The sequence below is a fragment of the Euprymna scolopes genome, chromosome 3, assembly GCF_053919585.1.
Source record: "Euprymna scolopes isolate OS-2025 chromosome 3, ASM5391958v1, whole genome shotgun sequence".
Classification (NCBI taxonomy): domain Eukaryota; kingdom Metazoa; phylum Mollusca; class Cephalopoda; order Sepiida; family Sepiolidae; genus Euprymna; species Euprymna scolopes.
Window position 1 is genome coordinate 150,660,338 of NC_136484.1, and position 27,288 is coordinate 150,687,625.

General features: G+C 45.0%; 1 protein-coding gene across 1 annotated transcript; it reads right to left on the reverse strand.

The window, feature by feature from the left end:
- Positions 1 to 1,335: 1,335 nt before the first annotated feature.
- Positions 1,336 to 26,571, reverse strand: LOC145262859 (uncharacterized). The gene is made up of 3 exons (XM_080119837.1): positions 26,229 to 26,571; positions 16,564 to 18,642; positions 1,336 to 1,344 (listed from the first exon to the last, which is right to left on the reverse strand). Exons 2-3 carry the CDS (start codon positions 17,899 to 17,901, stop codon positions 1,336 to 1,338), a joined length of 1,347 nt encoding a protein of 448 aa, XP_079975963.1. The 5' UTR covers positions 17,902 to 18,642; positions 26,229 to 26,571.
- Positions 26,572 to 27,288: the final 717 nt, after the last annotated feature.

Here is a 27,288-nt window from a genome sequence, read left to right on the forward strand (position 1 = left end):
AAAAAAAAAATTTTTTTCAGTTAATCTCGTCGATTATAACTTAACTTTTAGTTAAAAAATAAATAAATAAATAAATAAATAAATAAAAATTGTTATTATCTTTATCGTCGGGGACCAGTTTCCAATTATAATGTTTTACTAAATTGAACATCCACTTTGCGATCATCATTGTGATAAAAATGGCGACTCTCTTGCGTGACTGGTGAATATTCCTGTCTAAAAAAGCGATTACGAAGGGAACTTTCTTAGCCCTCCCTGATGATAAAAGTCATAAAAAATTTATTTTTTCATTTTTTTTTTTTTAATCTGAAAGTTTAGTTTGTTAAGTGATTAACCGGAAAAAATGTTTTTAAAAAGTGGAAATTGTGGAAATTAGAGGTGATGGTGGTGGTGGGGATCTCGTAGACGTAATTGTAATACTTCCGATTTAATTTCAGACATTACGATTATACAGAAGAAATACAATAGAAAAAAAAATTAATTACTGATTTAAAATTTTTAGATGGTTTAAAACAATTTCTAATGGAATATAAAATATTGAGTAGACTTGTGCCAAACAAAGATGTTCTGAATGTCCGGAGGAAATTTTTTTTAAGTTGACTCTTGCAAGTTTAAAAATAAAACGTTCATTTTCTGATGAGTATTAGCTCAGAAATATTTAGTTATCTCCCTTGGAACAGTTTCAAATTCTCTCCCCAGAATCATTTTTAGCCAATAAGAGAACACACTTGCTTATTTCTGGAAACCAAAAATATATAAAATTCCACCTACGTACGAATAAAAAAAAATGGACCCTGTTTCTTTCTGGAACCAGAGTTCAAGACGATATAGTTCTGACACGACCACGTTGCCACAACTTCTAGGATGAGGAAAGTTTAGAATTTAAGAGGAAGGGTGATGCTGTTGTTGTTGTTGTTGTTGTTGTTGGACATAATTTATTCATTTTGAATCAATCAAATGATTATTGTTGGCAGTCGTTTTCTCCGATATCTTTCTAATTAGAATTCTTTCTGGAAAGACATTGAGTACTCATGGGAAGGATAATGTGAAGGTTGCCAACATCTTGAAAGCGTTTCTGTGGAACAAACTGGATTTGAGCTTGGCTCAAAGTGTGTGTTATTAACCATTTAGCCACCGTCACGTCCCTGCTGCTGCTGCTGATGATGATGATGATGGTGATGATGATTTACTTTCAGCTCATGAAAAAAAAAAAAAAAAAAAAATACATGCATCCTCTGCAGTCCAATGTCCAATACATACACACTGAATAAAATAATCCAAATAAATAATCCCATTGACATAAACAAATTATCACATAATAAGAAAAGCAATGAATTAGACAAACTGCAACAATAAATATTGGCAAAAAAAAATGTATATGCAAACCATGTGTACTTTTGTTTGAAGATTAAGCAAACTTAAGCTGGCATTTTTATTTAAAAAATAAATTTTTTTTTTTTTTTTTTTGGTTTTTAGTATTTTTCACTGACAATCCTATAGCTGCTAATTGGAGATTACTAAGCTAAAACATGTTTGAAGAAAAGGTGAGATAAAGATTATTGATGTTGAAAAAGCAAAAAGATGATAAAGCAGAAACATGATTAGAAAATGTGATGTCTCAGGAATGGAATCATCACTGGAAAATGGGGGGGGGGGGGCAAATTGAAGTAATAAAAATTAATCAAACTTTCTCCAGAGAGAATAAAAGCCGCTTATACTGATAAAAGCACAGGTGGAAAATATTGAGTAGAATTTTAAGTAAAAATAAAAATTAGTTTTATCATATTTTGCTGATTTATCATTGCTAAAAGCCGTAAAACAAGTGCAGATAAGTCAATCTGTCATTTAACCAAGTAATAATGAAGGTCTAATCAGCAAAATACGAAAACTTGTTTTTTTTTATCTTTAATGAAAATTCTATTTGATAATTTTTCCTAATTTAATAATTAATAAATTTTTATTTTTATTATATTTTTGTATGGTATGCATGTATATCAAAGAATTTTTGCTTGGAATGTGATTTTCACCAGTGATTTATATTATAGAACCACCAAATAAAATCCTTGTGCAAAAGAAAAATATTCCCAAAAGTCTAATTTAGATTTTCTGTTCTTAATTTGTTCTTCATATTCTTTACTGACCCAACAATCAGTTATAGTTTGAATGAGTAAAACAGGATATAAAATTGAGTGTCACTTTGTAGACATTTTTTTCTTCTGCAGAGTTAATTTACTTTGGTCTGTAGCTAATTGCTAAACAGTGTTGAAAAAATTGGCAATCTAACTTGGCTTTCATTTTTATTTAAACGATTCAAGAAAGAAAGTTTGAGGCAGTAGTTTTAAATGAAATTATGAATCATTGTTTGCTTTGGATTATTTAGGCTATCGTTCTCATCTTGAGTGCTATTTTCGCAACGTTTCAGCTGATGTAACCTCCGACCCTCTCCATGTGTATCTTATCAAATTCGGGAATCTTTCTGTCGAACTTGGGAATCTTTATGTCAAACTCGGTAATCTACATGAAATTCCCAAGTTCAACAGTAAGAACCCAGAGTTTAATAAGATACACCTGAAGAAGATTGAAGTTACATTTAACTAAAACCTTGTGAAAATAATATTCAAAATATCCAAATAATCCGAATTATAAAAATTATCAATCTTCATTTAAAAAATTCAGAAATCATTATGTGCTGTTTTGTACATTCGCTGGGAAGGCTTTTTTTCCTAGTTTCTTGTTCCAGATTATGTGACAATTGGGACAGTCAGCTTTTGATTGATTTAGTCACGTTGTCATTCATATAAACGATATGACTCAGAAGTCTATTTCCTCTTTTGTTCATTTTTCTGTCTGAATGATGGGATAGCAATATATTTGCCAAATCCTTTTCTATTTTAGCCCTGTTTTATTTAATCAACAAAGTTGTCTTGTTTGTCAACTGATCCTATTTTTCCCCATGACAATTCTATAACATATGCTTGGTTTCTTAATCCAAACAGATCAATTTTGTTGATGTACTCTTACAAACCATGTTAATTTCATTTCTCAATGCATTTGAAAAATTAACATGCGAGCATATTTCGGTGTATTACTTGTGAGCAGAAATAAATCCTGTTATATTTTCATAAGTAAGGTTTTAGTTCTTTTTATCATCTTTTGTTATGTGTAAGAACACTAAAACAACGAATCCTTATACATTTATATATTTAGCTAATCCAAGAAATAATTATAGGTAAGTTATTTTATTGGCGTCCGTTCCAGGAGGTTAGACACAAGGTCAAATATGGATTCTGATAAAAATGTTTCTATGGAATGAAGTGGATTCGAACTTGGCACACAACTTTTCAGTCTGTATCATTAACCACTTAGCTGCGGTACTCCCCAACATTTGGTAAGTTATTACTATCAGGTTGACAAGAACGATTTTACAGTTTTTAACTTTTAAATTCAGATGAACATATCTCGGCTCAAACAAAATTTATTGATCGAAATAAGCACTATCAGAATCAACACGCTTTTGCCAATGCAAAACAAATATATTTATGCCGGTAACATAAAAATCTTGCATTCTGTTGGTAATGAAGTTGCTAAAGGCGTTTTTGATATTGCCTAGGTTTTTAAAGCATTTCTCATGCAGAAAGTTATGCTTGAAAAAGTGATAGTAGGTAGGTGAGAAGTCTGGAGAGTATGGCAGATGAGGAAGAGTTTTGTAGCCAAATTCGTTTAATTTCTGCAGGGTCGTGCGGCTGGGCATTGTCGTGGAGGAGAATTAGACCTTTTTTGTTGACTAATGCTGGGTGTTGTTGTTGAAGTTTTTAACGCATTTCATCCATTTGTTGACAGTACTTCACTGCTGTAATGATTTCGCCTACATTAAAAAAACTATAATGGATGACACCAGTTGCAAACCATCAAACAGTCAGTATAACCTTTTTTTTTATGTAATTCTGGTTTCGGGAAGTGTTGTGGAGCTTCATCGATATTTAACTACTGAGCTGAGCATCGCTGGTTGTCGTAAAGAAACCATGTTTCATCGCAAGTTACAATCTGGTCAAAAAACGAGTCGTTCTTGTTGCATAAAAGAAGAGAAGGTGACACTTTATAATAGCGTTTCTTTTGGTTGTCGTTCAATTTGTGAGGCACACATTTATCAAGATTTTTGTCTTTCCAAAACGAAATTTCATAGTTCGTTTTACCATTTATTCATGTATTGGGAACCTTGAAAATGTGTACATATTTTGGTGTATCATTAGTAAATGCAAATAAATCATCTTATGTTTATATAAGTGAGGTTTTTAGTTTTTTTTGTTTATCTCTTTTGTTTATATGCTAGAATAATTAAGAAACCGATAATCCTTATACATTTATATATTTAGCTAATCAAAGATATAATTACAGTCCATGCAAAGACAGCTGATAGAAACACTGGCAAAATTAAGAGAGACTAGAAAGTGGATCTTGGATTTACTTTCTAACTTTGGTTTTCTTCCTAATTTTTTCTTTCAGTACTCACATTCCATTAGCAATGTTTCTGACAAAGAGGAAAGAATCGCTGCTAAATGTAAATGCTAAATTTAATTTACTATGCTCATCATCAGCATATTGGATGGGTTGCCTGGACCAAATTGACTCTTTCCCTCCACAGATTTTTATCTTCCATAGCCTTAGGAAAATCTTCAATTTGTAAGCCAGTGTCTTCTGTCAATAATTTTGTGTATGCCTTGACAGGTCTTCCTACTTTAGATGTTCTGTGTTTAGGATCCACAGTACCACAGTATCACATCACTGATGACCTCATCTTTTCTTCTGTAGCAAAATCTGGCATATCATGTTCTTCTTTCTCTTATTACTGAAGAGATCCTGGACAACCGACCATAAAGACAGCTAATGGCTGGGTGTGTTTTTCAGTTTAAGGTTAACACTACCCAAAGCATTCTAATGTAAGTTCCATCCAACTTACTTTAAAGTTTTTCACTGAGAGTCCTGTAGTGGAACTGGTGGATATAGAAGTATATATCCCCCAGTCGTACAAAATAGGAAAAATGAATTGAATTGAGAAAGGAACGAACAACGCACTTATTGAAATAAACGAACTAGGATTTATTTCATGAAGAAACAAATGAAAGAAAAGGGTACAGCGCGTGTTTAGTTTGGTGTGCGTCTCTCGCTGTTAACTGGTGAGAAGGAAAGTCAATTGTTCTATAGAGAGAGAGAGAGAGAAAGAGAAAATCAATCCAGGCCATGGAGATAGAAAGCATATAAGGTATACATACTGTCTGTTGACTCTTGCCCCATACATAGTAGCAGGTGACGTGAGGCACGCGGACGCGCACGCCCCGAAAGAGAGCGAATGGTCCGTCGACCGCTCAGCTCGGTAGCTGAGTCGAAAAAAAGGAAACAGCTCAGGTCTCTTGCTTTTATAGTTGTTTCCGGTGGTCTTTTGCACATGTGTGGATTTCCTTTAAAGGGTAAGTGACGTTGTCCATGTGTGCGTACGTGTACGTACATGTGTGTATGTTAGCGTGTGTGTGTATGCACGTGAATGTGAGTGTATGTACGTGAACGTAAATATATCTACGTGTGTGTATGTGCGCGCATATGTTTGTGTGCACGTATTTATATGGCAAAAATGGCTTGAGATGTGAACGTGTGTTTTTGTGCGAGACTAGAAAGAGCTCGTACAATACTCCCCTTCCCAGGAAAAAAAAAATATGCAGTGTATATAGATTCTTTTTTTATAAGTAATGTTTTGGGCAATTGACTTTTCATCCTGTTTTTTGCTGTTGGTGTGGTTATTTAAAAAACGTCAAAAACGGAGTGTGTTCACAAAAAAAAGTATTTACTTATACGTAGAAAAGGTGTTTACTCTTTTTTTTAGGCTGACATTTGTTTGTTTGTTTTTTTTTTGTGCTGACATGTGCAATGAGTTGCTTGGACAGTGAAGTGAATTGTTCGTTTGGAAGGAAAATCTTTGTTCGTGTTGACATGGTGTGTGTAGTTTCCAGTGTCTTCGCAAGTGAGTCTGCGGTAGTGTGTGTACATTGCTTGTACAGGTATGAACCCCGCCGGTACGTCGCGTCACCCAGTAAGCCCTTCTTCAGTGCGTTGGTGGAATCGTCTTTGCTGCAATGTCCACAAGGCCGGATCTTCTGTGATCGTCTAGAGATTTCGTCCTCGGAGATACCGGGTGCCCGTTGACGGAAGCAGTTTCACAAGTAAAAAAAAATAATAATGAAAACATCAGCACATCAGCAAATCGAAGAATTTTGAATAAACAAAGACTCCGGAGATTGGGTTATATGGAATGTATTAAAAGAAAACCATAAAAGAAATATATACAAACACATGTGCAGTTTGGAGTATGAATTTGTAAGCAAGCATTTAAACTTCTAAGTGGGGCTTCCCCTTGCTGGAATTCACAGGTCTATTAATTTAACCTTTTTTAGTTATCGGGCAATAGGCGAGGGGGGAGAGAGAGAGAGGAGAGGTGAGGTGGCTTGACTCTCGGACTCGCTCTGTTTTGCTCCGACTTCCCAGACTCCCTCTGACTCTCTGACTCTCTTGGTCTTTATATAGTAGAGCACTGGGCGGGGCGGCAATTACCAATTCCTTCCCGACCAATCAGACTGGTTGATAACCAAATGGTCTGATTCTCTCTCATTGGATAATTTGACTGATGACAGAAATTGGCCACCTCCCACAATCCAAGAATAATTCTAACTCCTCCCCGATCAATCAAAAACGCCCGATGGAAACTAACCAGTTTTCTCTCATTGGATAATTCCCAAACTGCGTAATACGCGATAACCGCGTAAGTAAGAAAACTGCGTCCAAAAAAAATGCTTTGTTAATTCTGCCCTTAGATGTGACATGTGTCATTATCAAAGGAAATAAACAATTTATTATTCCTGTTAACATCTCGACAAAATATGTTATTGAAAATTGTCAGGTGGCAAAAATCTCTTGATCTATTTCAGAACTGCGATTCGGTTTGAGAATGAAAACAGTTGGGAATGTTATTTTGGGTTCAAATGGTTTTATCAGAGTCATACAAAACCATTTAATATTTGATTCGACAAACATTCTTTGAAGCCGACAAATGCGTGTGTTAAATTTTAATTCCAAAGAAATTATTTATCCTTGTTTTGATCTTGTCACAAATATATTTTGTGACGCCAACAAATATGTGTGTGTGTGTGTGTGTGTGTGTGTGTGTAGTTTTTAGTTCAAAGCAAAAACATAATCTATCTGTAGTTGTTTCCAGCTGACACATGAATTGTGTCCTTGAATTTGTCAACAACAAACGGTCGGTGCATCCTTTGAACCTGACCCATGCGTATGTGCGACTTCAAATCAGAGAAAAAATATCAACAATCGAATTATGCTTTGAATTCGTTCGGGCATTTCAACTTGGCTGAGGCGTTTGTCCCGTTTCAAGTGTCAAAGTGTATCAACAAAAAAAAACAGAAAGGAAAAAAAATGTTTTGACAGAATTGGAATTCAGCGAGGTCTTTTCTTTTTCGATGTCGGCCCGGGACAAAAATATTAACATATATCTTTTAGTTAACCGGTGTTGCCCGGAATAAGATCTTAACATCTATCCTTCAATTACTCGATATTGCCCGGGATAAAATATTAACGTTAAATAAAAGCGTCACATCGACCCTAATGGTCTGACGCTGCCTCTCTTTGGTGTTATGCAGGCGCTTGTTGCACATTTGTTCATGTTGAACGGTTGTGTCCAGTTGCTGGCTGTCAACGAAACTTCTAGTTGTGAGTTTATCAGTGTGCGTGGTGCATCTCAACTCGTATTGTTGATTCAACTTCTTTCTATGTGTTGATAGGATGTCCTGTAATTGTTTCTTTGTTGTTCTGTGCGGGAGAGAATGTGTATAGGCCTATGTGATTTTGTTCCTTGCGTTTGTTGCAGGGTAATGTCAGGAAACCGTGAAAAATGTTTGTCGAGCTTGAATTTTTCTTTATATTTGGTATGACGTTGACAGCTCCGTGTTTATTTTTCTGACGAATTTGAAGAGGGGTTTCGTCATTGTAGTTTGTTGAGATTCTTATCGGTAGTAGTTCACTTGTTTTTCTTTGTTGAAATGTTCATTTTTTTCTTTATCAAATAAAATGCGCATCTCGCTCAAAACAATTCCTTTAAAAAAAAATAGGATCACCATGCGTGTTCGTTTCACATCAGTCGGTCGCCAGTTTGTTGTGGACTTGTGGTATAGAAGGAAATGCGTGTTCATCTCACATTGGGTCACCCATTTGTAGTGGACTGGTGGATATATTATATATATTCCGCAGTCGTTAGGAAAAATAGGAAAAATGAATTGTTTTGAGGAAGAAACGAACAACGCGCTTATTGAAATAAACGAACTAGGATTTATTTTGTGAAGAAACAAATGAAAGAAAAGGGTACAGCACGTGTTTAGTTTGGTGTGCGTCTCTTGCTGTTAACTGGTAAGGAAGAAAGTCTATTGTTGCAGAGAGAGGGAGAGTGAGAAAGTCAATCCAGTTTGGAGTGTCTCTCGCCGTTAACTGGTGAGAAAGAAAATCAATTGTTCTATAGAGAGAAAATCAATCCAGGCCATGGAGATAGAAAGTGTGTAAGGTGTACATACTGTCTATTGACTCTTGCCCTACACATAGTAGCAGGTAACGTGAGGTGCGCGGGTGCGCACACCCCGAAAGGAAGCGGATGGTCCTTTGACCGCTCAGCTCGGGAGCTGAGTCGAAAAAAAGGAAACAGCTCAGGTCTCTTGCTTTTATAGTTGTTTCCGGTGGTCTTTTGCGCATGTGTGGATTTCCTTCCAAGGAGAAGTGATGTAGCCCATGTGTGTGTATGTGTGTGCACATGTGTGTACGTTAGTGTGTGTGTGTATGCACGTAAATGTGAGTGTATGTACGTGAACGTAAATATATCTACGTGTGTGTATGTGCGCGCGTATGTTTGTGTCCACGTATGTATATGACAAGAAAAATTGCTTGAGATGTGAATGCATGTTTTTGTGCGAGACTAGAAAGGGCTTGTACAGTCCTGAAAGTCCATGCTGGTGAACCATAAACCACTTCGTCTCTAAAAATGTTTTTCTTGATGTTTAGAGAAGGTAGATTTCCATATAACTTTCAGCTTTCAGTTTACTATGCTAGTTCAGACTATCTTTCAGTTCAATTCAATGAAAGGGGCGGGGGGTAACATGTGTACTGTTGTCATGATATCAGCTTTCTAAGCATTACCTCCTCATTTTTCAAGAGGAATAGTGTATTATCTGTTCTGTAGTCATTTTACCACCTTACAAAACAATATGTTCTCTTTTTAGGTGCAGTGTAGTATATATTCATTCCTTATGATATCATCGTCCAAAGCATTACCTCCTCCTTTTCTAGGAGGAGTAGGTGTAGTATATGTTCTATTGTCATGATACCACCCACCTAGACATTACCTTCTTTGTTTTAGGGAGGGCACATGTAATATCTGTTATCTTGCTATGAGACTATCATCCCAGGAATTACTTTCTCCTTTGTAGTGCGGTATAAATTCATTCATTATATATTTTCTTTGCTCATTTTGTCCTTTAGTTCTCACATTCCATGAACAATATTTCTGACAAAGGAGAAAGAATTGTTGTTTTCTGGATCAGTTGTTGTTTTGAGTTGGTGGTATGTGGAGAATTACAATCCTCATTCATTCATCTATCCATCTCATTAATCCTCGAGTGGTTTTTGGCCTTGATAAACGGTGACTCATTAGCAAAACAAACTGAATAAGAATAAATAAAACAAAGCAAAACAAGAATTCATATACATAAGAGATGTTCATCCAGTTTGTGTATTTCACAATGAAAGACACACCAAGTGATGCAGGAACCTCTCATTGATCTACTTAATTTTTTTCTCTTCTTATGCAAATCACTCTAGACAAGTCATAAAGCCACTTAATGTAAAAAAAAAAAAAATACCTCAAGGTCCCAAACTAACCAAACAATAAGTGTTAGATGGATAGATTCTGACCCAGAAAATCGCACCAGACAAGGCATAAAGTTACTTGATGTACCTATTTACTATGCCTCCCCACGGGACAGAGTTAGACAACAGGGTCGTTTTTTAACGTGGAGAAAAGGTACAAAAATAAAAATTGTCTCAGTCGTGAAGGATTTCTCCTCCACCGAAAGAGAACAAGAAATAGAAGTGCAGCATCTGAAGAACAGATGGTATTTATTTGCTCCCCCACTGAGCAAATTAGGCACAAGGCCGATTTTTAAAGTGAGGAGTGAAGGGGAAATGGGGACCAACTCCCCGGAGAGTAGGGGAGCTGGATAGTGACAATTGGTATGAAGGGTTGCCCCTACATTGACCAAGGTCTTATATGTGGGGTTGCCCCCACATATGGTCTTTGTATTTATTTGCTTCCCCACGTAGCAAATTAGGCACAAGGCCGTTTTTTAATGTGGAGATGGAGGGAAGGGGGGCACCAGCTCCCGAGAGGTGGGAAATGGGAGCTGGATTAGAAACTGTTGGTATGAAGGGTTGCCCCCTCAGTGACCAAGTTTAGATATGTGGGGTTACCCCCACATATGGTCTTTGCTAGTCATAGCTGGTCTTTGCTAGTCATAGCTTTGCAGTATCTGCCGGAACAGATGGTATTTATTTGCTCCCCCACCGAGCAAATTAGGCACAAGGCCAATTTTTAATGTGAGGAGTGAAGGGAGGGGGAAGGGAAAAAGGGGACCAGTTCCCGAGAGGTGGGAAATGGGAGCTGGTTAAAGGTCAGGCATGTGGGGTTGCCCCCACATCTGGTCTTTGCTAGTCATAGCTTGCAGTATCTGCCGGAACAGATGGTATTTATTTGCTCCCCCACCGAGCAAATTAGGCACAAGGCCGTTTTTAATGTGAGGTAAAAACCAGCTCCCCTAAAAGGGGCCACTCTGGTTACCAAAAATAATAATTGTCCCAGTATAGAGGGTTTCCCCTCCATTGACTGGTACAAATTATCTTAAGTGCAGCATCTGCCGGAACAGATACTACACTTTGATCTTGTTTATATATTTTATTGAGAAAGAAAAAATTGAACATAAAACACGTACAAAAAATTCAATTCAACAAAATTAGGCACAAGGCCCTACAAGAAATTGGGAGGGGGAGGGTACAGGGTCTTTTGACTATGTAACAGATGAAACTTTAAAGTCTTACTCTTGACTGGCAACATTTACCAAAATACCTCAATCACTCTGTGGATTCTAATCTAATGAATAACCCCAGCGTTCAATGTAAAATTTAACTATGTACAATTTGTATATTCATTTCTGTATGTTGTGTGTGCATTTTTTTTTTTTTTTTTTTGTGTGTGTGTATGTGTGAGAAAATAAAGTTCGATTTCATTAGAAAGAGTTCTTGAATTAATTGGCATAAAATGTTCGTGGAGTGGGAAAAAACTAATGAAAATGTTCATTTCAAAAATAAGGAAAAAACTACTAATGTGTTGTTAGTAAGACCCCCCTGTACTATTCTATGTGGCTAGATCCCCCACTGTTTTCCGGGGAACCGAAAACAAGCAGAGCATCCCTAATGGGGTTTGGGGAAGTCGCCTTAATGGAGGTGGGAGAAAATAAAGCAACAGATGGAGGGGGTAGGAAGGTGACCTCTGAGTAGGGGGATGACCGGGGGCATCAGAAAATAAAGATGAGGAGCAGGGGGGTTGGGCAGACTCAGAGGTTCTCTAATACCAAAAAATAAAATCAGGAACAGGATCTCATTTGTACCACCAGTCAAGAGTTACTTTACTGAACTTATAATGCTAACCTAGGCGGGATGGGTTCCGTAGGACCCAGCACCGCCCATGCCATGCCTAAGGAGGGAACACGTATTGAAACTTGGCTCCTCGACGGATGCACAAACTAGTGCTGTGCACCCACCTCTTGTCAAATTCCACTCTAGGCAACCTCTTCCAATCGCATCTGATCTTTACTTTAAGCAAATGTTTAAAGTAAACGATCAGATCCCGATCAGGAACAGATGTCCCTTCGTGGACCAACTTGAGGCGCGCGATCCAAATGGTCATGCGCGCTACTGCTAGGATCGCCAGGAAAACCAAACTTTCCTCCCTGGGGAACGGCGGCTCCATGTTGTACACAAAAGTTCCTACGTCGAGATCGAGCAGACACTCGGCATCGATGCGAGCTGTTACCCCCTCGACGTACTTTAATAGGGGCTGTATCCGGCTGCAACTAAAAAACGCGTGCTCGATTGTTTCGGGCTCGCGTTCGTCACAGCACGGACAGAAGCGACTGGTATGTTCTTTATACCGGAAAAGTACGTCGAAGAGGGGCAGCGCATTTCGGACCAGTCGCCAAGTCAGGGAGAATTCCGAGTTATTCAGAATCTCCCGTCCCGGCGCCCAACGCCATTGAGAACGGACAACCTCCATCGACCATCCCATCCGCCTACAAAGTGGATCCTTCGCGGTCCCCTCCACTAAATCCCGATACAGTTTCTTCCTTGGCTGATCGAGGACATTGGTCCCCGGCAAAGCCCTAAGAGCGGTTCGGCATTCGGAGAAGAACTTGGACTCCCCCTTCGGTCTACGACGACCTTCTACCGAAGGGTTGGGTTTGAGATTGGGAAGCGAGTTCTCAACCACAGGGACCCAAGGAGCGTCTCCTTCAAGCGAACGACCCAGGAAAGCCAATCTCTCGGCATTTCTATGACACAAGAGACTGGGCTGACCCAGGCCTCCCTCGCTCGGATTTTGAACACAGACCTCTCTGCAGACATAATGCTTACCCTCGTTCCACAAAAGTGAATCGAGGCGCCCTTGTAAGCGGGTTAGTCGTTCTGCAGGGAGAGGAAGTACAGACAAATGGTAAAGGATGAGCGGAAAGACGTATGTAGCACACGCCTCCGCCCGACCCTTCAAGGACAATTTCCTTCCAATCCAAGTCTTTACTGACGATTTGACCTTAGACTGTACTTCCGACCAATTCTTTTCCAGCTGAAGTCCCGGTCCAAACCAGACACCGAGAATGCGGACCGGTCCATCGGTCCAGCTGAAAATACCTGGAAGCGAGTTTACCCCGGTCCAGGCCCCCAACCGCAGGCCAACAGACTTGCTACGGTTGAAGATGGCCCCTGTTACTTCTTCGTATCGAGCGAGCGCCTCGACCACCGCTTGAACGTCCGTGAGGCAAGACACGAACACGGTGACGTCATCGGCGAACGCGGAAACCCTGGCTCGTGTGCCTCCAGGGAGAGCTATTCCGCGCAGGACTGGTGTAGCCGCCTCGTCCCTTAACTTGCGAAGGAGGGGTTCCAACGCCAGGACATACAACAGAGGCGACAGCAGACAACCCTGTCGCACCGACCGAGAGACAGCGAATGACTCCGACAGCTTACCGTTGATCTGCACCGCTACCGTCGGCCTGTCATACAGAACAAAGATCCACTTGCGGAAGTCCGGATTAAATCCGGCGGCCTCTAGCACAGATCCTAGGAACCGATGATCGACCCTATCGAATGCCTTGGACTGATCCAAACTGATCAGCGTGGCTTCGGCGTCGTCTTCTGTCCCCTCTATGATCGAGCGTATCAAGTGCAAATTGTCTTGAATCGATCTCCCCTTCACAGCATAAGTCTGGTCCGGTTCGATCAAGTCAGTGATGACAACCTGCAAGCGATTCGCAAGAATCTTTGCCAAGATCTTTAACTCTGTGTTTAGCAGAGTCAAGGGCCTAAAATCATCAAAGTTTTCCCTCCCACCATGCCGTTGACCTTTCCTCAGCAATGTGATCACACCCTTGGTCACCTGTCCAGGGATGGAACCCTGGGCAAACCAATGGTTGAACATATCCTTCAGAATAGGGACCAACATGGGCGACAGCCTCAAGTAAAACTCGTAGGGTAAACCATCAAGCCCCGGGGATTTGTTATAGCCGACCTGCTTCAACGCAGTAATGACCTCATGTTCAGTAATAAGACCATCACAGCTAGCCGCCCGAGCCGCCGTGAGGCGGGGCGAGTCAGCCAAATAGCTGCCAAACTCATCAACCCTGAGTCCGGGTAGTTGGGTGAAGCGCACCGATAGATGCTCCCGAAACCCCTCGCAGATCTCCCGAGTCGATACTAAGGGGTGTCCTTCCAGGTTATGTACTTTACGAATGTACCCATCCGAACCGCGCCTTAAAGCAGCCTTACGCTCAACAGCGTCAACATTCACAGCCTCGTTAGAAACTTTGTTTAACCTAGCCCTAACTACTTGACCTTCATACCGCTCGCTAGCCAAGCGGTTGAGATCTTGTTTAGCTAGTGCTAACTCTAGGGGGTCCCCCCCCTCCATCGCCCGGGTCAGCTTATCCTCTAAACGCTTCTTTGCCTTAGCCTTATCTATCGCGAGGCGTTGGCTATACTGGACAGAGAAGCGCCTAATTTTGGCCTTGAGACTAACCCACCACTTACTCCCTGTAACCGCCCCCACTAAAGCCCGCTGAATTAGCTCAGTGACCTTCAACCGGTAGTCCTCCAGCTCCAACAAGGTGCTGTTGAACTTCCAGTATCCGGCCAGTTTAGGCCTAGCACTTAAGCTCAAACGGGCCATAACAAGTTTATGGTCCGAGTGTCCTAGCAAGTGGAACGTGGGGCAAGATAGGAAGTCTACATCGCCTCTTCTAACTAACATCCGATCCAAGTAAGTGCTTGGATGGGAAGGCACTACAGGATGCCACGTCCACATCTCCCGCCCCGGATGATCCAGACGAAATCTGTCGATGAGATCGCACGAGGCCATCAGGTCAGACAGACTGCTGTCACACCACGCCGACCCGCTAGTCCCCCCGACCTTATCTATTTTGGGATCAAGGATTGCATTCCAATCCCCCATTAAAACTAACCGTTCCGGATCCACTAAGAAGCCCTCCAACCGTCGAAAAAAGGTTGCCCTCTCTACAGCAGCATTGGGAGCATAAACAGCAACAATCCGAAAAACACTACAATTAACAGCAACATCAACAACAAGCGCCCGCCCGTCCTCGCCTGCGTGAACAACATTCACCGACGCTGACAGGGTGCGACTCACTAGCAAGGAGATTCCACGACTATAGGTATTGCCATATGCTGAGTAGACATCGTAATCGTTTACCAGCACCTGACAATCCCCGTCACAAACAAAGTGGGTCTCCTGGATAGCGGCAATATCTACCTTGAGGGACACCAAGTCTCTCACAACGCGCGAGGCCTTGCTTCGACACCTGATGCCCCTCACATTCAATGTAGCCAAGTTCAAAGACATGATCACTCACCTCAAGCACTGTCACAGACGGGTCTGAAATCCTGGGCAGTGAGGACATGGCAGGCCTGGCCAAGGCTGCCGGTAAGTAAATCCGATGAAGGTGATCCATCCTTGGCCACGCCCCCCACGTCCAGGGGGAAGGTTAGTTTGAGTGCCCTGTATAGCGATGGGTGTACATACATGGGGATTCTACCCTCACATTTAAAGAAAATGTTGGTCAGTGAAGGATGGTCCCTATCCACCAGCTGCTGGCCTGGGATCGCATTCTTCGCTGCCTTAATCATTGCCCACATTCCTCCAGTCCTAGCGTCCTTGTCGACCCTAACGAAAGTGGTCAACAAGGGAGCGTCCTTGAATTTAGTGGGGTCTGTTACTAGGTCTCCACCAACTTTTTCAAAGTTTTTAAGTTTATTGTACCGGACCTTCTGTTGTCCTTTAAGGTCCGGAGCCGGTTGGAGAGGGTCTGTTTCACAAATCCTGCTTCCTGGCAGGAAGGGGAGCTTTTTCGTCCGTTCAGTGCGGACTTTGGGAGTGGGGGAGGGGACCTCTTTTGGTTGATGGGGAGGCTGAGCGCTTGGGGAGGGGGTAGCCTGCTCGTTTTCTTCTTTTTGGCTCCTGTCACGGGATGAGGGGTGGGAAGAGTTTCTTGGGGCCTTTATAGGAGAGGGGGAAGGTTGTTCGGGTTGCTGGGGTGTTGGGATCACAGGGGGCTCATCCTGTGTTGTTGTTGCGAGGGAGTCCTTCTCAGTCTCAGTGGGGGTAGGAGGGTTTGCGCGTGTCTTGCGGCTTTTCCTCCTCCTGGCCCTCCTGATCTCTGTTGCGCTCAGGGCCATAGAGACTGTTGTTGTCTCTTCCTCTGCCTCTGACGCGGCCTCCTCCTCAGATTCTGGTAGTTTCCTCTTGTTTGAGGAGGAGGGTGTCTGTGTGTCCATTTTCTCCGTCTCGCTCTTCGGTTGTTCTTGGTCTTGGGTGACTGTCTGCAAGGATGGCTGTTTGTTGATCTTGCCTTTCTTTACGACCGTCACCCAGCCTGTCGGTGGCTCTGGAGGATTTGCGGCCGGCGCGGGAGCAGCGGCTTGATTTGTTGTCACGCTTGTTCCTGCCGCTTTTGTGGGCTTCTTCCCTCCATTCCTCTTCGGACCGTCCTTCGCCATATGCCCTTGTTGTGTGCACAGCCAGCAATGGGGCCTCCTCCCTTCCACTATAAGGGAGAGTGTCCACTCTCCGAACTTGAGTGTGGCTGGGATGGCGTAGAATCCAGCCTTGTCCAGGACCATCTGTACTTTGTAGTCCCCAATCATGATGTTTCTTAATCCGCGGACCGGGGTGACTTCCTCTACGTCCCCATACTGGCTTAGGATAGCCCCCAGTTGTTTGGCCTCCATATAGCAGGGGACGTTTAGAGCAGAAACATTTGCTCTCCTCTTGTTCATATAGATGGGTTGGAGCTTTATGTTCCTGCTCTGATGGCAGGTCCTGGACAGCCTGACTGCGTCTTCGGAGGTGGGGAGCAGAACATCCCACTGTGCGTAACTCCTTCTACAGATGTAGTTGGCGGGAATGTTCTGTTCCAGCAACACGTTCATCATGGTGTCCTTGTTGACGCCCGTCAGACCCCTTGTCTTGGTGTCTGAAGTTATCAGCGAGAGCACTCTTTTCTCCAGAACTTCCACTTGACCCGGGAGGGGTTGGATGTTGTTCCCCTGGGTATACTCCTTGTAAGTGGAGTCGAAGAGTGCTCTGTAGTCTTCGGGCGTCAACTTCCCTTGCTGCTCTTTGGGGCCCCATGCCGGTCCTCCATCCTGGTGGGTGTCAGCTGGACTCGGGTTGGGGGGCGTAGCTGGTGTTGTGGGGCTCTCCCCTGTTATGGGCCTTTTTGGTTTCGGAACTGGCCCGTTACCAGGCAAAGTAGGCCATTGTGTTTTTGGCGTTGTTTCGTCCTGGCTTGGTTTGCTTTCCGGGCCGCTCCCCTTTCTTATTTTCTTCCTTTGCTGGGTGGCTGTCCCCTTGGGGGATGGAGGTGTCTCCCCTTCTGGTGCCGTGTTCCCAGCTGGAGCCTTGGTGGGTACTGTCAAGGGTGTCTCTCCTTCCAGCTTGCTTTTGTTACCACTGGCCGGAGAGTCACCCTTTTTCCGTATTTGGTCCTCTTGGGGAGTGTTGGGGGGCCAATCACTGTCTTCCCCGCCGAATAGTGAGCAGATGGAGGCTATTACATCTTCATCCAGCGCCTCGGTTTGGTCCGCGGTGCTGTTTTCCTCCTTTTCTGTTGGGGAGTCGCCCTTTGGGGGAGCGGGGGATGGGTTCCCCGGTCTTCCTCCCTTGGTTCTGCCGTCCTGGGGTGCAGCTGGTTGGCTGGGTTCTGCACTTTCCCCAGCTAGTGACTTAACGGCAGCTTTTTCCGCTGGGTTGCCCTCGTGGGGAGCGGTTGCAGGTGCTTTTTGGGGGGTCGCCGCGGGCTGCGGCCCTACCCTCCCGCTTTCTTCCAAGGTCGCCGCGCGCCGGGGCCCTACCTTGTTTCCTGGCGCCGTCTCGCCGGGAGATGCATCAGCTCCCTCACATAGGGAGTCGTTCGCAGTTGAGATGCTGCGCATTTGGGGTGACGTACCCCTCCTGCCTGGCATCGTGGCGGTTGCACTGGCCGCTGGCGCGGACCAAAGTGTAGTGGGGGAAAAGAAAACCCAGGGGAATGGAGGGGGAGGAGGGGGAGGAGCGGACTTTGAAGAAATTAGAGTTTTTGACTTCCCCTCACGGGGATGTCGGGTTAGCAGCTCAGATCCCCCCGCGAGGGGGGAGAGCAGAGAAGAAAGACGCAGTGGGTGCTAGCGGGTCAGAGTGCCGCGTCGCAATTAAGAGAGAGAGGGGATAGGCATCCCTGCCCACAGAGGGGAGCAGAAACGAAGCACCCACCCTACCCCACGTCACCCTACCCACTAACTTACCCCAACGGAAGCGAGAAAGAGAACCCTGTCTGCTCGATCCACTGGGAGAGCAGCGAAGATGGACAAAGTTTGGGCCTGGCAGGTCAGAGTGCTGCTCAGGCAATTAAGTGTGGAGAAATTAGACCATCCCCTGTCTCTAGAGGGAAGAGACCAAAACGAAGAAAAAACGCATGCAAAAAAAAAAAACAACAAAAGCAGGTCTCAACTACCAGCTAGTGGTGCTGGTCCCGAGATTCCAGTCTCCCAAAAAAGGGGATCGGTTTCCGGGTCCAAGCTCCCACAAATGTGGAGTCGGTCCTTTAGGTCCTGACTCCCCAAAGGAGGGGGTCGGTCCTTGCTAACCAAGGTTAGTATGAAAACACCTTAACCTAGCCCGAAAGCCCGGTGGCGGAAAGTTTAGTAACTGAGAGAACAGATACTACACTTTGATCTTGTTTATATATTTTATTGAGAAAGAAAAAATTGAACATAAAAAACGTACAAAAAATTCAATTCAACAAAATTAGGCACAAGGCCCTACAAGAAATTGGGAGGGGGAGGGTACAGGGTCTTTTTGACTATGTAACAGATGAGACTTTGAAGTCTTACTCTTGACTGGCAACATTTACCAAAATACCTCAATCACTCTGTGGATCCTAATCTAACTAATAACCCCAGCGTTCAATGTAAAATTTAACTATGTACAATTTGTATATTCATTTCTGTATGTTGTGTGTGCATTTTTTTTTTTTTTTTTTTTTTTTTTTTTTTGTGTGTGTGTGTGTATGTGTGAGAAAATAAAGTTCGATTTCATTAGAAAGAGTTCTTGAATTAATTGGCATAAAATGTTCGTGGAGTGGGAAAAAACTAATGAAAATGTTCATTTCAAAAATAAGGAAAATCTACTAATGTGTTGTTAGTAAGACCCCCCCTGTACTATTCTACGTGGCTAGATCCCCCACTGTTTTCCGGGGAACCGAAAACAAGCAGAGCATCCCTAATGGGGTTTGGGGAAGTCGCCTTAATGGAGGTGGGAGAAAATAAAGCAACGGATGGAGGGGGTAGGAAGGTGACCTCTGAGTAGGGGGATGATCGGGGGCATCAGAAAATAAAGATGAGGAGCAGGGGGGTTGGGCAGACTCAGAGGTTCTCTAATACCAAAAAATAAAATCAGGAACAGGATCTCATTTGTACCACCAGTCAAGAGTTACTTTACTGAACTTATAATGCTAACCTAGGCGGGATGGGTTCCGTAGGACCCAGCACCGCCCATGCCATGCCTAAGGAGGGAACACGTATTGAAACTTGGCTCCTCGACGGATGCACAAACTAGTGCTGTGCACCCACCTCTTGTCAAATTCCACTCTAGGCAACCTCTTCCAATCGCATCTGATCTTTACTTTAAGCAAATGTTTAAAGTAAACGATCAGATCCCGATCAGGAACAGATGTCCCTTCGTGGACCAACTTGAGGCGCGCGATCCAAATGGTCATGCGCGCTACTGCTAGGATCGCCAGGAAAACCAAACTTTCCTCCCTGGAGAACGGCGGCTCCATGTTGTACACAAAAGTTCCTACGTCGAGATCGGGCAGACACTCGGCATCGATGCGAGCTGTTACCCCCTCGACGTACCTTAATAGGGGCTGTATCCGGCTGCAACTAAAAAACGCGTGCTCGATTGTTTCGGGCTCGCGTTCATCACAGCACGGACAGAAGCGGCTGGTATGTTCTTTATACCGGAAAAGTACGTCGAAGAGGGGCAGCGCATTTCGGACCAGTCGCCAAGTCAGGGAGAATTCCGAGTTATTCAGAATCTCCCGTCCCGGCGCCCAACGCCATTGAGAACGGACAACCTCCATCGACCATCCCATCCGCCTACAAAGTGGATCCTTCGCGATCCCCTCCACTAAATCCCGATACAGTTTCTTCCTTGGCTGATCGAGGACATTGGTCCCCGGCAAAGCTCTAAGAGCGGTTCGGCATTCGGAGAAGAACTTGGACTCCCCCTTCGGTCTACGACGACCTTCTACCGAAGGGTTGGGTTTGAGGTTGGGAAACGAGTTCTCAACCACAGGGACCCAAGGAGCGTCTCCTTCAAGCGAACGACCCAGGAAAGCCAATCTCTCGGCGTTTCTATGACACAAGAGACTGGGCTGACCCAGGCCTCCCTCGCTCGGATTTTGAACACAGACCTCTCTGCAGACATAATGCTTACCCTCGTTCCACAAAAGTGAATCGAGGCGCCCTTGTAAGCGGGTTAGTCGTTCTGCAGGGAGAGGAAGTACAGACAAACGGTAAAGGATGAGCGGAAAGACGTATGTAGCACACGCCTCCGCCCGACCCTTCAAGGACAATTTCCTTCCAATCCAAGTCTTTACTGACGATTTGACCTTAGACTGTACTTCCGACCAATTCTTTTCCAGCTGAAGTCCCGGTCCAAACCAGACACCGAGAATGCGGACCGGTCCATCGGTCCAGCTGAAAATACCTGGAAGCGAGTTTACCCCGGTCCAGGCCCCCAACCGCAGGCCAACAGACTTGCTACGGTTGAAGATGGCTCCTGTTACTTCTTCGTATCGAGCGAGCGCCTCGACCACCGCTTGAATGTCCGTGAGGCAAGACACGAACACGGTGACGTCATCGGCGAACGCGGAAACCCTGGCTCGTGTGCCTCCAGGGAGAGCTATTCCGCGCAGGACTGGTGTAGCCGCCTCGTCCCTTAACTTGCGAAGGAGGGGTTCCAACACCAGGACATACAACAGAGGCGACAGCGGACAACCCTGTCGCACCGACCGAGAGACAGCGAATGACTCCGACAGCTTACCGTTGATCTGCACCGCTACCGTCGGCCTGTCATACAGAACAAAGATCCACTTGCGGAAGTCCGGATTAAATCCGGCGGCCTCTAGCACAGATCCTAGGAACCGATGGTCGACCCTATCGAATGCCTTGGACTGATCCAAACTGATCAGCGTGGCTTCGGCGTCGTCTTCTGTCCCCTCTATGATCGAGTGTATCAAGTGCAAATTGTCTTGAATCGATCTCCCCTTCACAGCATAAGTCTGGTCCGGTTCGATCAAGTCAGTGATGACAACCTGCAAGCGATTCGCAAGAATCTTTGCCAAAATCTTTAACTCTGTGTTTAGCAGAGTCAAGGGCCTAAAATCATCAAAGTTTTCCCTCCCACCATGCCGTTGACCTTTCCTCAGCAATGTGATCACACCCTTGGTCACCTGTCCAGGGATGGAACCCTGGGCAAACCAATGGTTGAACATATCCTTCAGAATAGGGACCAACATGGGCGACAGCCTCAAGTAAAACTCGTAGGGTAAACCATCAAGCCCCGGGGATTTGTTATAGCCGACCTGCTTCAACGCAGTAATGACCTCATGTTCAGTAATAAGACCATCACAGCTAGCCGCCCGAGCCGCCGTGAGGCGGGGCGAGTCAGCCAAATAGCTGCCAAACTCATCAACCCTGAGTCCGGGTAGTTGGGTGAAGCGCACCGATAGATGCTCCCGAAACCCCTCGCAGATCTCCCGAGTCGATACTAAGGGGTGTCCTTCCAGGTTATGTACTTTACGAATGTACCCATCCGAACCGCGCCTTAAAGCAGCCTTACGCTCAACAGCGTCAACATTCACAGCCTCGTTAGAAACTTTGTTTAACCTAGCCCTAACTACTTGACCTTCATACCGCTCGCTAGCCAAGCGGTTGAGATCTTGTTTAGCTAGTGCTAACTCTAGGGGTCCCCCCCCCTCCACCGCCCGGGTCAGCTTATCCTCTAAACGCTTCTTTGCCTTAGCCTTATCTATCGCGAGGCGTTGGCTATACTGGACAGAGAAGCGCCTAATTTTGGCCTTGAGACTAACCCACCACTTACTCCCTGTAACCGCCCCCACTAAAGCCCGCTGAATTAGCTCAGTGACCTTCAACCGGTAGTCCTCCAGCTCCAACAAGGTGCTGTTGAACTTCCAGTATCCGGCCAGTTTAGGCCTAGCACTTAAGCTCAAATGGGCCATAACAAGTTTATGGTCCGAGTGTCCTAGCAAGTGGAACGTGGGGCAAGATAGGAAGTCTACATCGCCTCTTCTAACTAACATCCAATCCAAGTAAGTGCTTGGATGGGAAGGCACTACAGCATGCCACGTCCACATCTCCCGCCCCGGATGATCCAGACGAAATCTGTCGACGAGATCGCACGAGGCCATCAGGTCAGACAGACTGCTGTCACACCACGCCGACCCGCTAGTCCCCCCGACCTTATCTATTTTGGGATCAAGGATTGCATTCCAATCCCCCATTAAAACTAACCGTTCCGGATCCACTAAGAAGCCCTCCAACCGTCGAAAAAAGGTTGCCCTCTCTACAGCAGCATTGGGAGCATAAACAGCAACAATCCGAAAAACACTACAATTAACAGCAACATCAACAACAAGCGCCCGCCCGTCCTCGCCTGCGTGAACAACATTCACCGACGCTGACAGGGTGCGACTCACTAGCAAGGAGATTCCACGACTATAAGTATTGCCATATGCTGAGTAGACATCGTAATCGTTTACCAGCACCTGACAATCCGCGTCACAAACAAAGTGGGTCTCCTGGATAGCGGCAATATCTACCTTGAGGGACCCCAAGTCTCTCACAACGCGCGAGGCCTTGCTTCGACACCTGATGCCCCTCACATTCAATGTAGCCAAGTTCAAAGACATGATCACTCACCTCAAGCACTGTCACAGACGGGTCTGAAATCCTGGGCAGTGAGGACATGGCAGGCCTGGCCAAGGCTGCCGGTAAGTAAATCCGATGAAGGTGATCCATCCTTGGCCACGCCCCCCACGTCCAGGGGGAAGGTTAGTTTGAGTGCCCTGTATAGCGATGGGTGTACATACATGGGGATTCTACCCTCACATTTAAAGAAAATGTTGGTCAGTGAAGGATGGTCCCTATCCACCAGCTGCTGGCCTGGGATCGCATTCTTCGCTGCCTTAATCATTGCCCACATTCCTCCAGTACTAGCGTCCTTGTCGACCCTAACGAAAGTGGTCAACAAGGGAGCGTCCTTGAATTTAGTGGGGTCTGTTACTAGGTCTCCACCAACTTTTTCAAAGTTTTTAAGTTTATTGTACCGGACCTTCTGTTATCCTTTAAGGTCCGGAGCCGGTTGGAGAGGGTCTGTTTCACAAATCCTGCTTCCTGGCAGGAAGGGGAGCTTTTTGGTCCGTTCAGTGCGGACTTTGGGAGTGGGGGAGGAGATCTCTTTTGGTTGATGGGGAGGCTGAGCGCTTGGGGAGAGGGTAGCCTGCTCGTTTTCTTCTTTTTGGCTCCTGTCACGGGATGAGGGGCGGGAAGAGTTTCTTGGGGCCTTTATAGGAGAGGGGGAAGGTTATTCGGGTTGCTGGGGTGTTGGGATCACAGGGGGCTCATCCTGTGTTGTTGTTGCGAGGGTGTCCTTCTCAGTCTCAGTGGGGGTAGGAGGGTTTGCGCGTGTCTTGCGGCTTTTCCTCCTCCTGGCCCTCCTGATCTCTGTTGCGCTCAGGGCCATAGAGACTGTTGTTGTCTCTTCCTCTGCCTCTGACGCGGCCTCCTCCTCAGATTCTCGTAGTTTCCTCTTGTTTGAGGAGGAGGGTGTCTGTGTGTCCATTTTCTCCGTCTCGCTCTTCGGTTGTTCTTGGTCTTGGGTGACTGTCTGCAAGGATGGCTGTTTGTTGATCTTGCCTTTCTTTACGACCGTCACCCAGCCTGTCGGTGGCTCTGGAGGATTTGCGGCCGGCGCGGGAGCAGCGGCTTGATTTGTTGTCACGCTTGTTCCCGCCGCTTTTGTGGGCTTCTTCCCTCCATTCCTCTTTGGACAGTCCTTCGCCATATGCCCTTGTTGTGTGCACAGCCAGCAATGAGGCCTCCTCCCTTCCACTATAAGGGAGAGTGTCCACTCTCCGAACTTGAGTGTGGCTGGGATGGCGTAGAATCCAGCCTTGTCCAGGACCATCTGTACTTTGTAGTCCCCGGTCATGATGTTTCTTAATCCGCGGACCGGGGTGACTTCCTCTACGTCCCCATACTGGCTTAGGATAGCCCCCAGTTGTTTGGCCTCCATATAGCAGGGGACGTTTAGAGCAGAAACATTTGCTCTCCTCTTGTTCATATAGATGGGTTGGAGCTTTATGTTCCTGCTCTGATGGCAGGTCCTGGACAGCCTGACTGCGTCTTCGGAGGTGGGGAGCAGAACATCCCACTGTGCGTAACTCCTTCTACAGATGTAGTTGGCGGGAATGTTCTGCTCCAGCAACACGTTCATCATTGTGTCCTTGTTGACGCCCGTCAGACCCCTTGTCTTGGTGTCTGAAGTTATCAGCGAGAGCACTCTTTTCTCCAGAACTTCCACTTGACCCGGGAGGGGTTGGATGTTGTTCCCCTGGGTATACTCCTTGTAAGTGGAGTTGAAGAGTGCTCTGTAGTCTTCGGGCGTCAACTTCCCTTGCTGCTCTTTGGGGCCCCATGCCGGTCCTCCATCCTGGTGGGTGTAAGCTGGACTCGGGTTGGGGGGCGTAGCTGGTGTTGTGGGGCTCTCTCCTGTTATGGGCATTTTTGGCTTCGGAACTGGGCCGTTACCAGGCAAAGTAGGCCATTGTGTCCTTGGCGTTGTTTCGTCCTGGCTTGGTTTGCTCTCCGGGCCGCTCCCCTTTCTTATTTTCTTTCTTTGCTGGGTGGCTGTCCCCTTGGGGGATGGAGGTGTCTCCCCTTCTGGTGCCGTGTTCCCAGCTGGAGCCTTGGTGGGTACTGTCAAGGGTGTCTCTCCTTCCAGCTTGCTTTTGTTACCACTGGCCGGAGAGTCACCCTTTTTCCGTATTTGGTCCTCTTGGGGAGTGTTGGGGGGCCAATCACTGTCTTCCCCGCCGAATAGTTGCAGGTGCTTTTTGGGGGGTCGCCGCGGGCTGCGGCCCTACCCTCCCGCTTTCTTCCAAGGTCGCCGCGCGCCGGGGCCCTACCTTGTTTCCTGGCGCCGTCTCGCCGGGAGATGCATCAGCTCCCTCACATAGGGAGTCGTTAGCAGTTGAGATGCTGCGCATTTGGGGTGACGTACCCCTCCTGCCTGGCATCGTGGCGGTTGCACTGGCCGCTGGCGCGGACCAAAGTGTAGTGGGGGGAAAAGAAAACCCAGGGGAATGGAGGGGGAGGAGGGGGAGGAGCGGACTTTGAAGAAATTAGAGTTTTTGACTTCCCCTCACGGGGATGTCGGGTTAGCAGCTCAGATCCCCCCGCGAGGGGGGGAGAGCAGAGAAGAAAGACGCAGTGGGTGCTAGCGGGTCAGAGTGCCGCGTCGCAATTAAGAGAGAGAGGGGATAGGCATCCCTGCCCACAGAGGGGAGCAGAAACGAAGCACCCGCCCTACCCCACGTCACCCTACCCACTAACTTACCCCAACGGAAGCGAGAAAGAGAACCCTGTCTGCTCGATCCACTGGGAGAGCAGCGAAGATAGACAAAGTTTGGGCCTGGCAGGTCAGAGTGCTGCTCAGGCAATTAAGTGTGGAGAAATTAGACCATCCCAGTCTCGAGAAGTGAGACCGAAACGAAGAAAAAACAACATGCAAAAACAACAAATGAAAAAAGCAGGTCTCAACTACCAGCGATAGTGGTGTTGGTCCAGAGATTCCAGTCTCCCAAAAGAGGGGATCGGTTTCCGGGTCCAAGCTCCCACAAATGTGGAGTCGGTCCTCTAGGTCCTGACTCCCCAAAGGAGGGGGTCGGTCCTTGCTAACAAAAGTTAGTAAGGAAAAACACCTTAACCTAGCCCGAAAGCCCGGTGGTGGGTCAAGTTTAGTAACTGAGAGAACAGATGGTATTTATTTGCTCCCCCACTGAGCAAATTAGGCACAAGGCCGTTTTTAATGTGAGGTAAAAACCAGCTCCCCTAAAAGTAGGCAAAACTGGTTACCAAAAATAATAATTGTCCCAGTATAGAGGGTTTCCCCTCCATTAACTGGTACAAATTATCCTAAGTGCAGCATCTGTCGGAACAGATACTACACTTTGATCCCGGTCCGAAGGCCAAGTAAAAACCCCAATTACGAAAACTCCTTCTAGATCAAAAAAACAGAAACATCGTTCATGGAATGTGAGGCCTAAAAGACAAAATAAGGGAAGCAAGAATTATGAGACTGCTAAAGTAAACCCAAGGTCAACTTTTCACTCTCCTAATATTCATCCAAAAACAACATTTTTTTCTACAAATTAATCACATCAAACACCACAATAATAATTGAAGATATATAGAACTTTAAGCATAAAATTTTTACAAAAATGACTCAATTCGCCATTAAATTACCTGAAAAGATTTGATATGCCAAAAAAAAAAAAATAAATAAATAAATAATCCAAACAGTATGAATAAATATAAGACCTTAAAGCATACAATTATTTTACCAAAATGACCAAATTCAGTATTAAATAACAACTAAACCAAACACCATAAATAAATATTTGAAAATATAAAGAACTTAAAGCATATGACTTTTACCAAAATGATCGCATTCGGAATTAAGTAATCTGAAAAGGGTTATGCCACAAGACAAAGCAATTAAACTAATCAACCAAATCATTCAAAGTATCCATTTGACAATAAAAATACTATTTAAAACTGAGGCGTGACTCATCCTTTGACTGACAAAGCATCCCCTAAAGATGATAGGATGCATATAAAATTATGACTTCTTTTCAAAGTATCACTCATACTTAACCATGGAGCAATCAAGATAATCTATTATAAATTGTTAAAACTTGTTATGTTATGAGTTGTCTCCCTTTCATTAGTAAGGTTAACGAGACAGATGAGTTATCTCTCTTTATTCTAGAACACCTCGGTATGGTCACATTAGAGAAAAGAAAGTCTTTTCCCTCGACCATCATAGCATTCAAATGTGTAAACACGCAGTTAATAAAATCATCAGCTGAACACTGCTTGTGTTTTACTTTTTGACTTCAGTTTTTGCCTCAATATATTACAATCAGAATGTGATAACATTTTATGAACTACAACAATTTACAGAAAAAAAAGCAATAAAATAAACCTATTTAAGACATAAAGTTT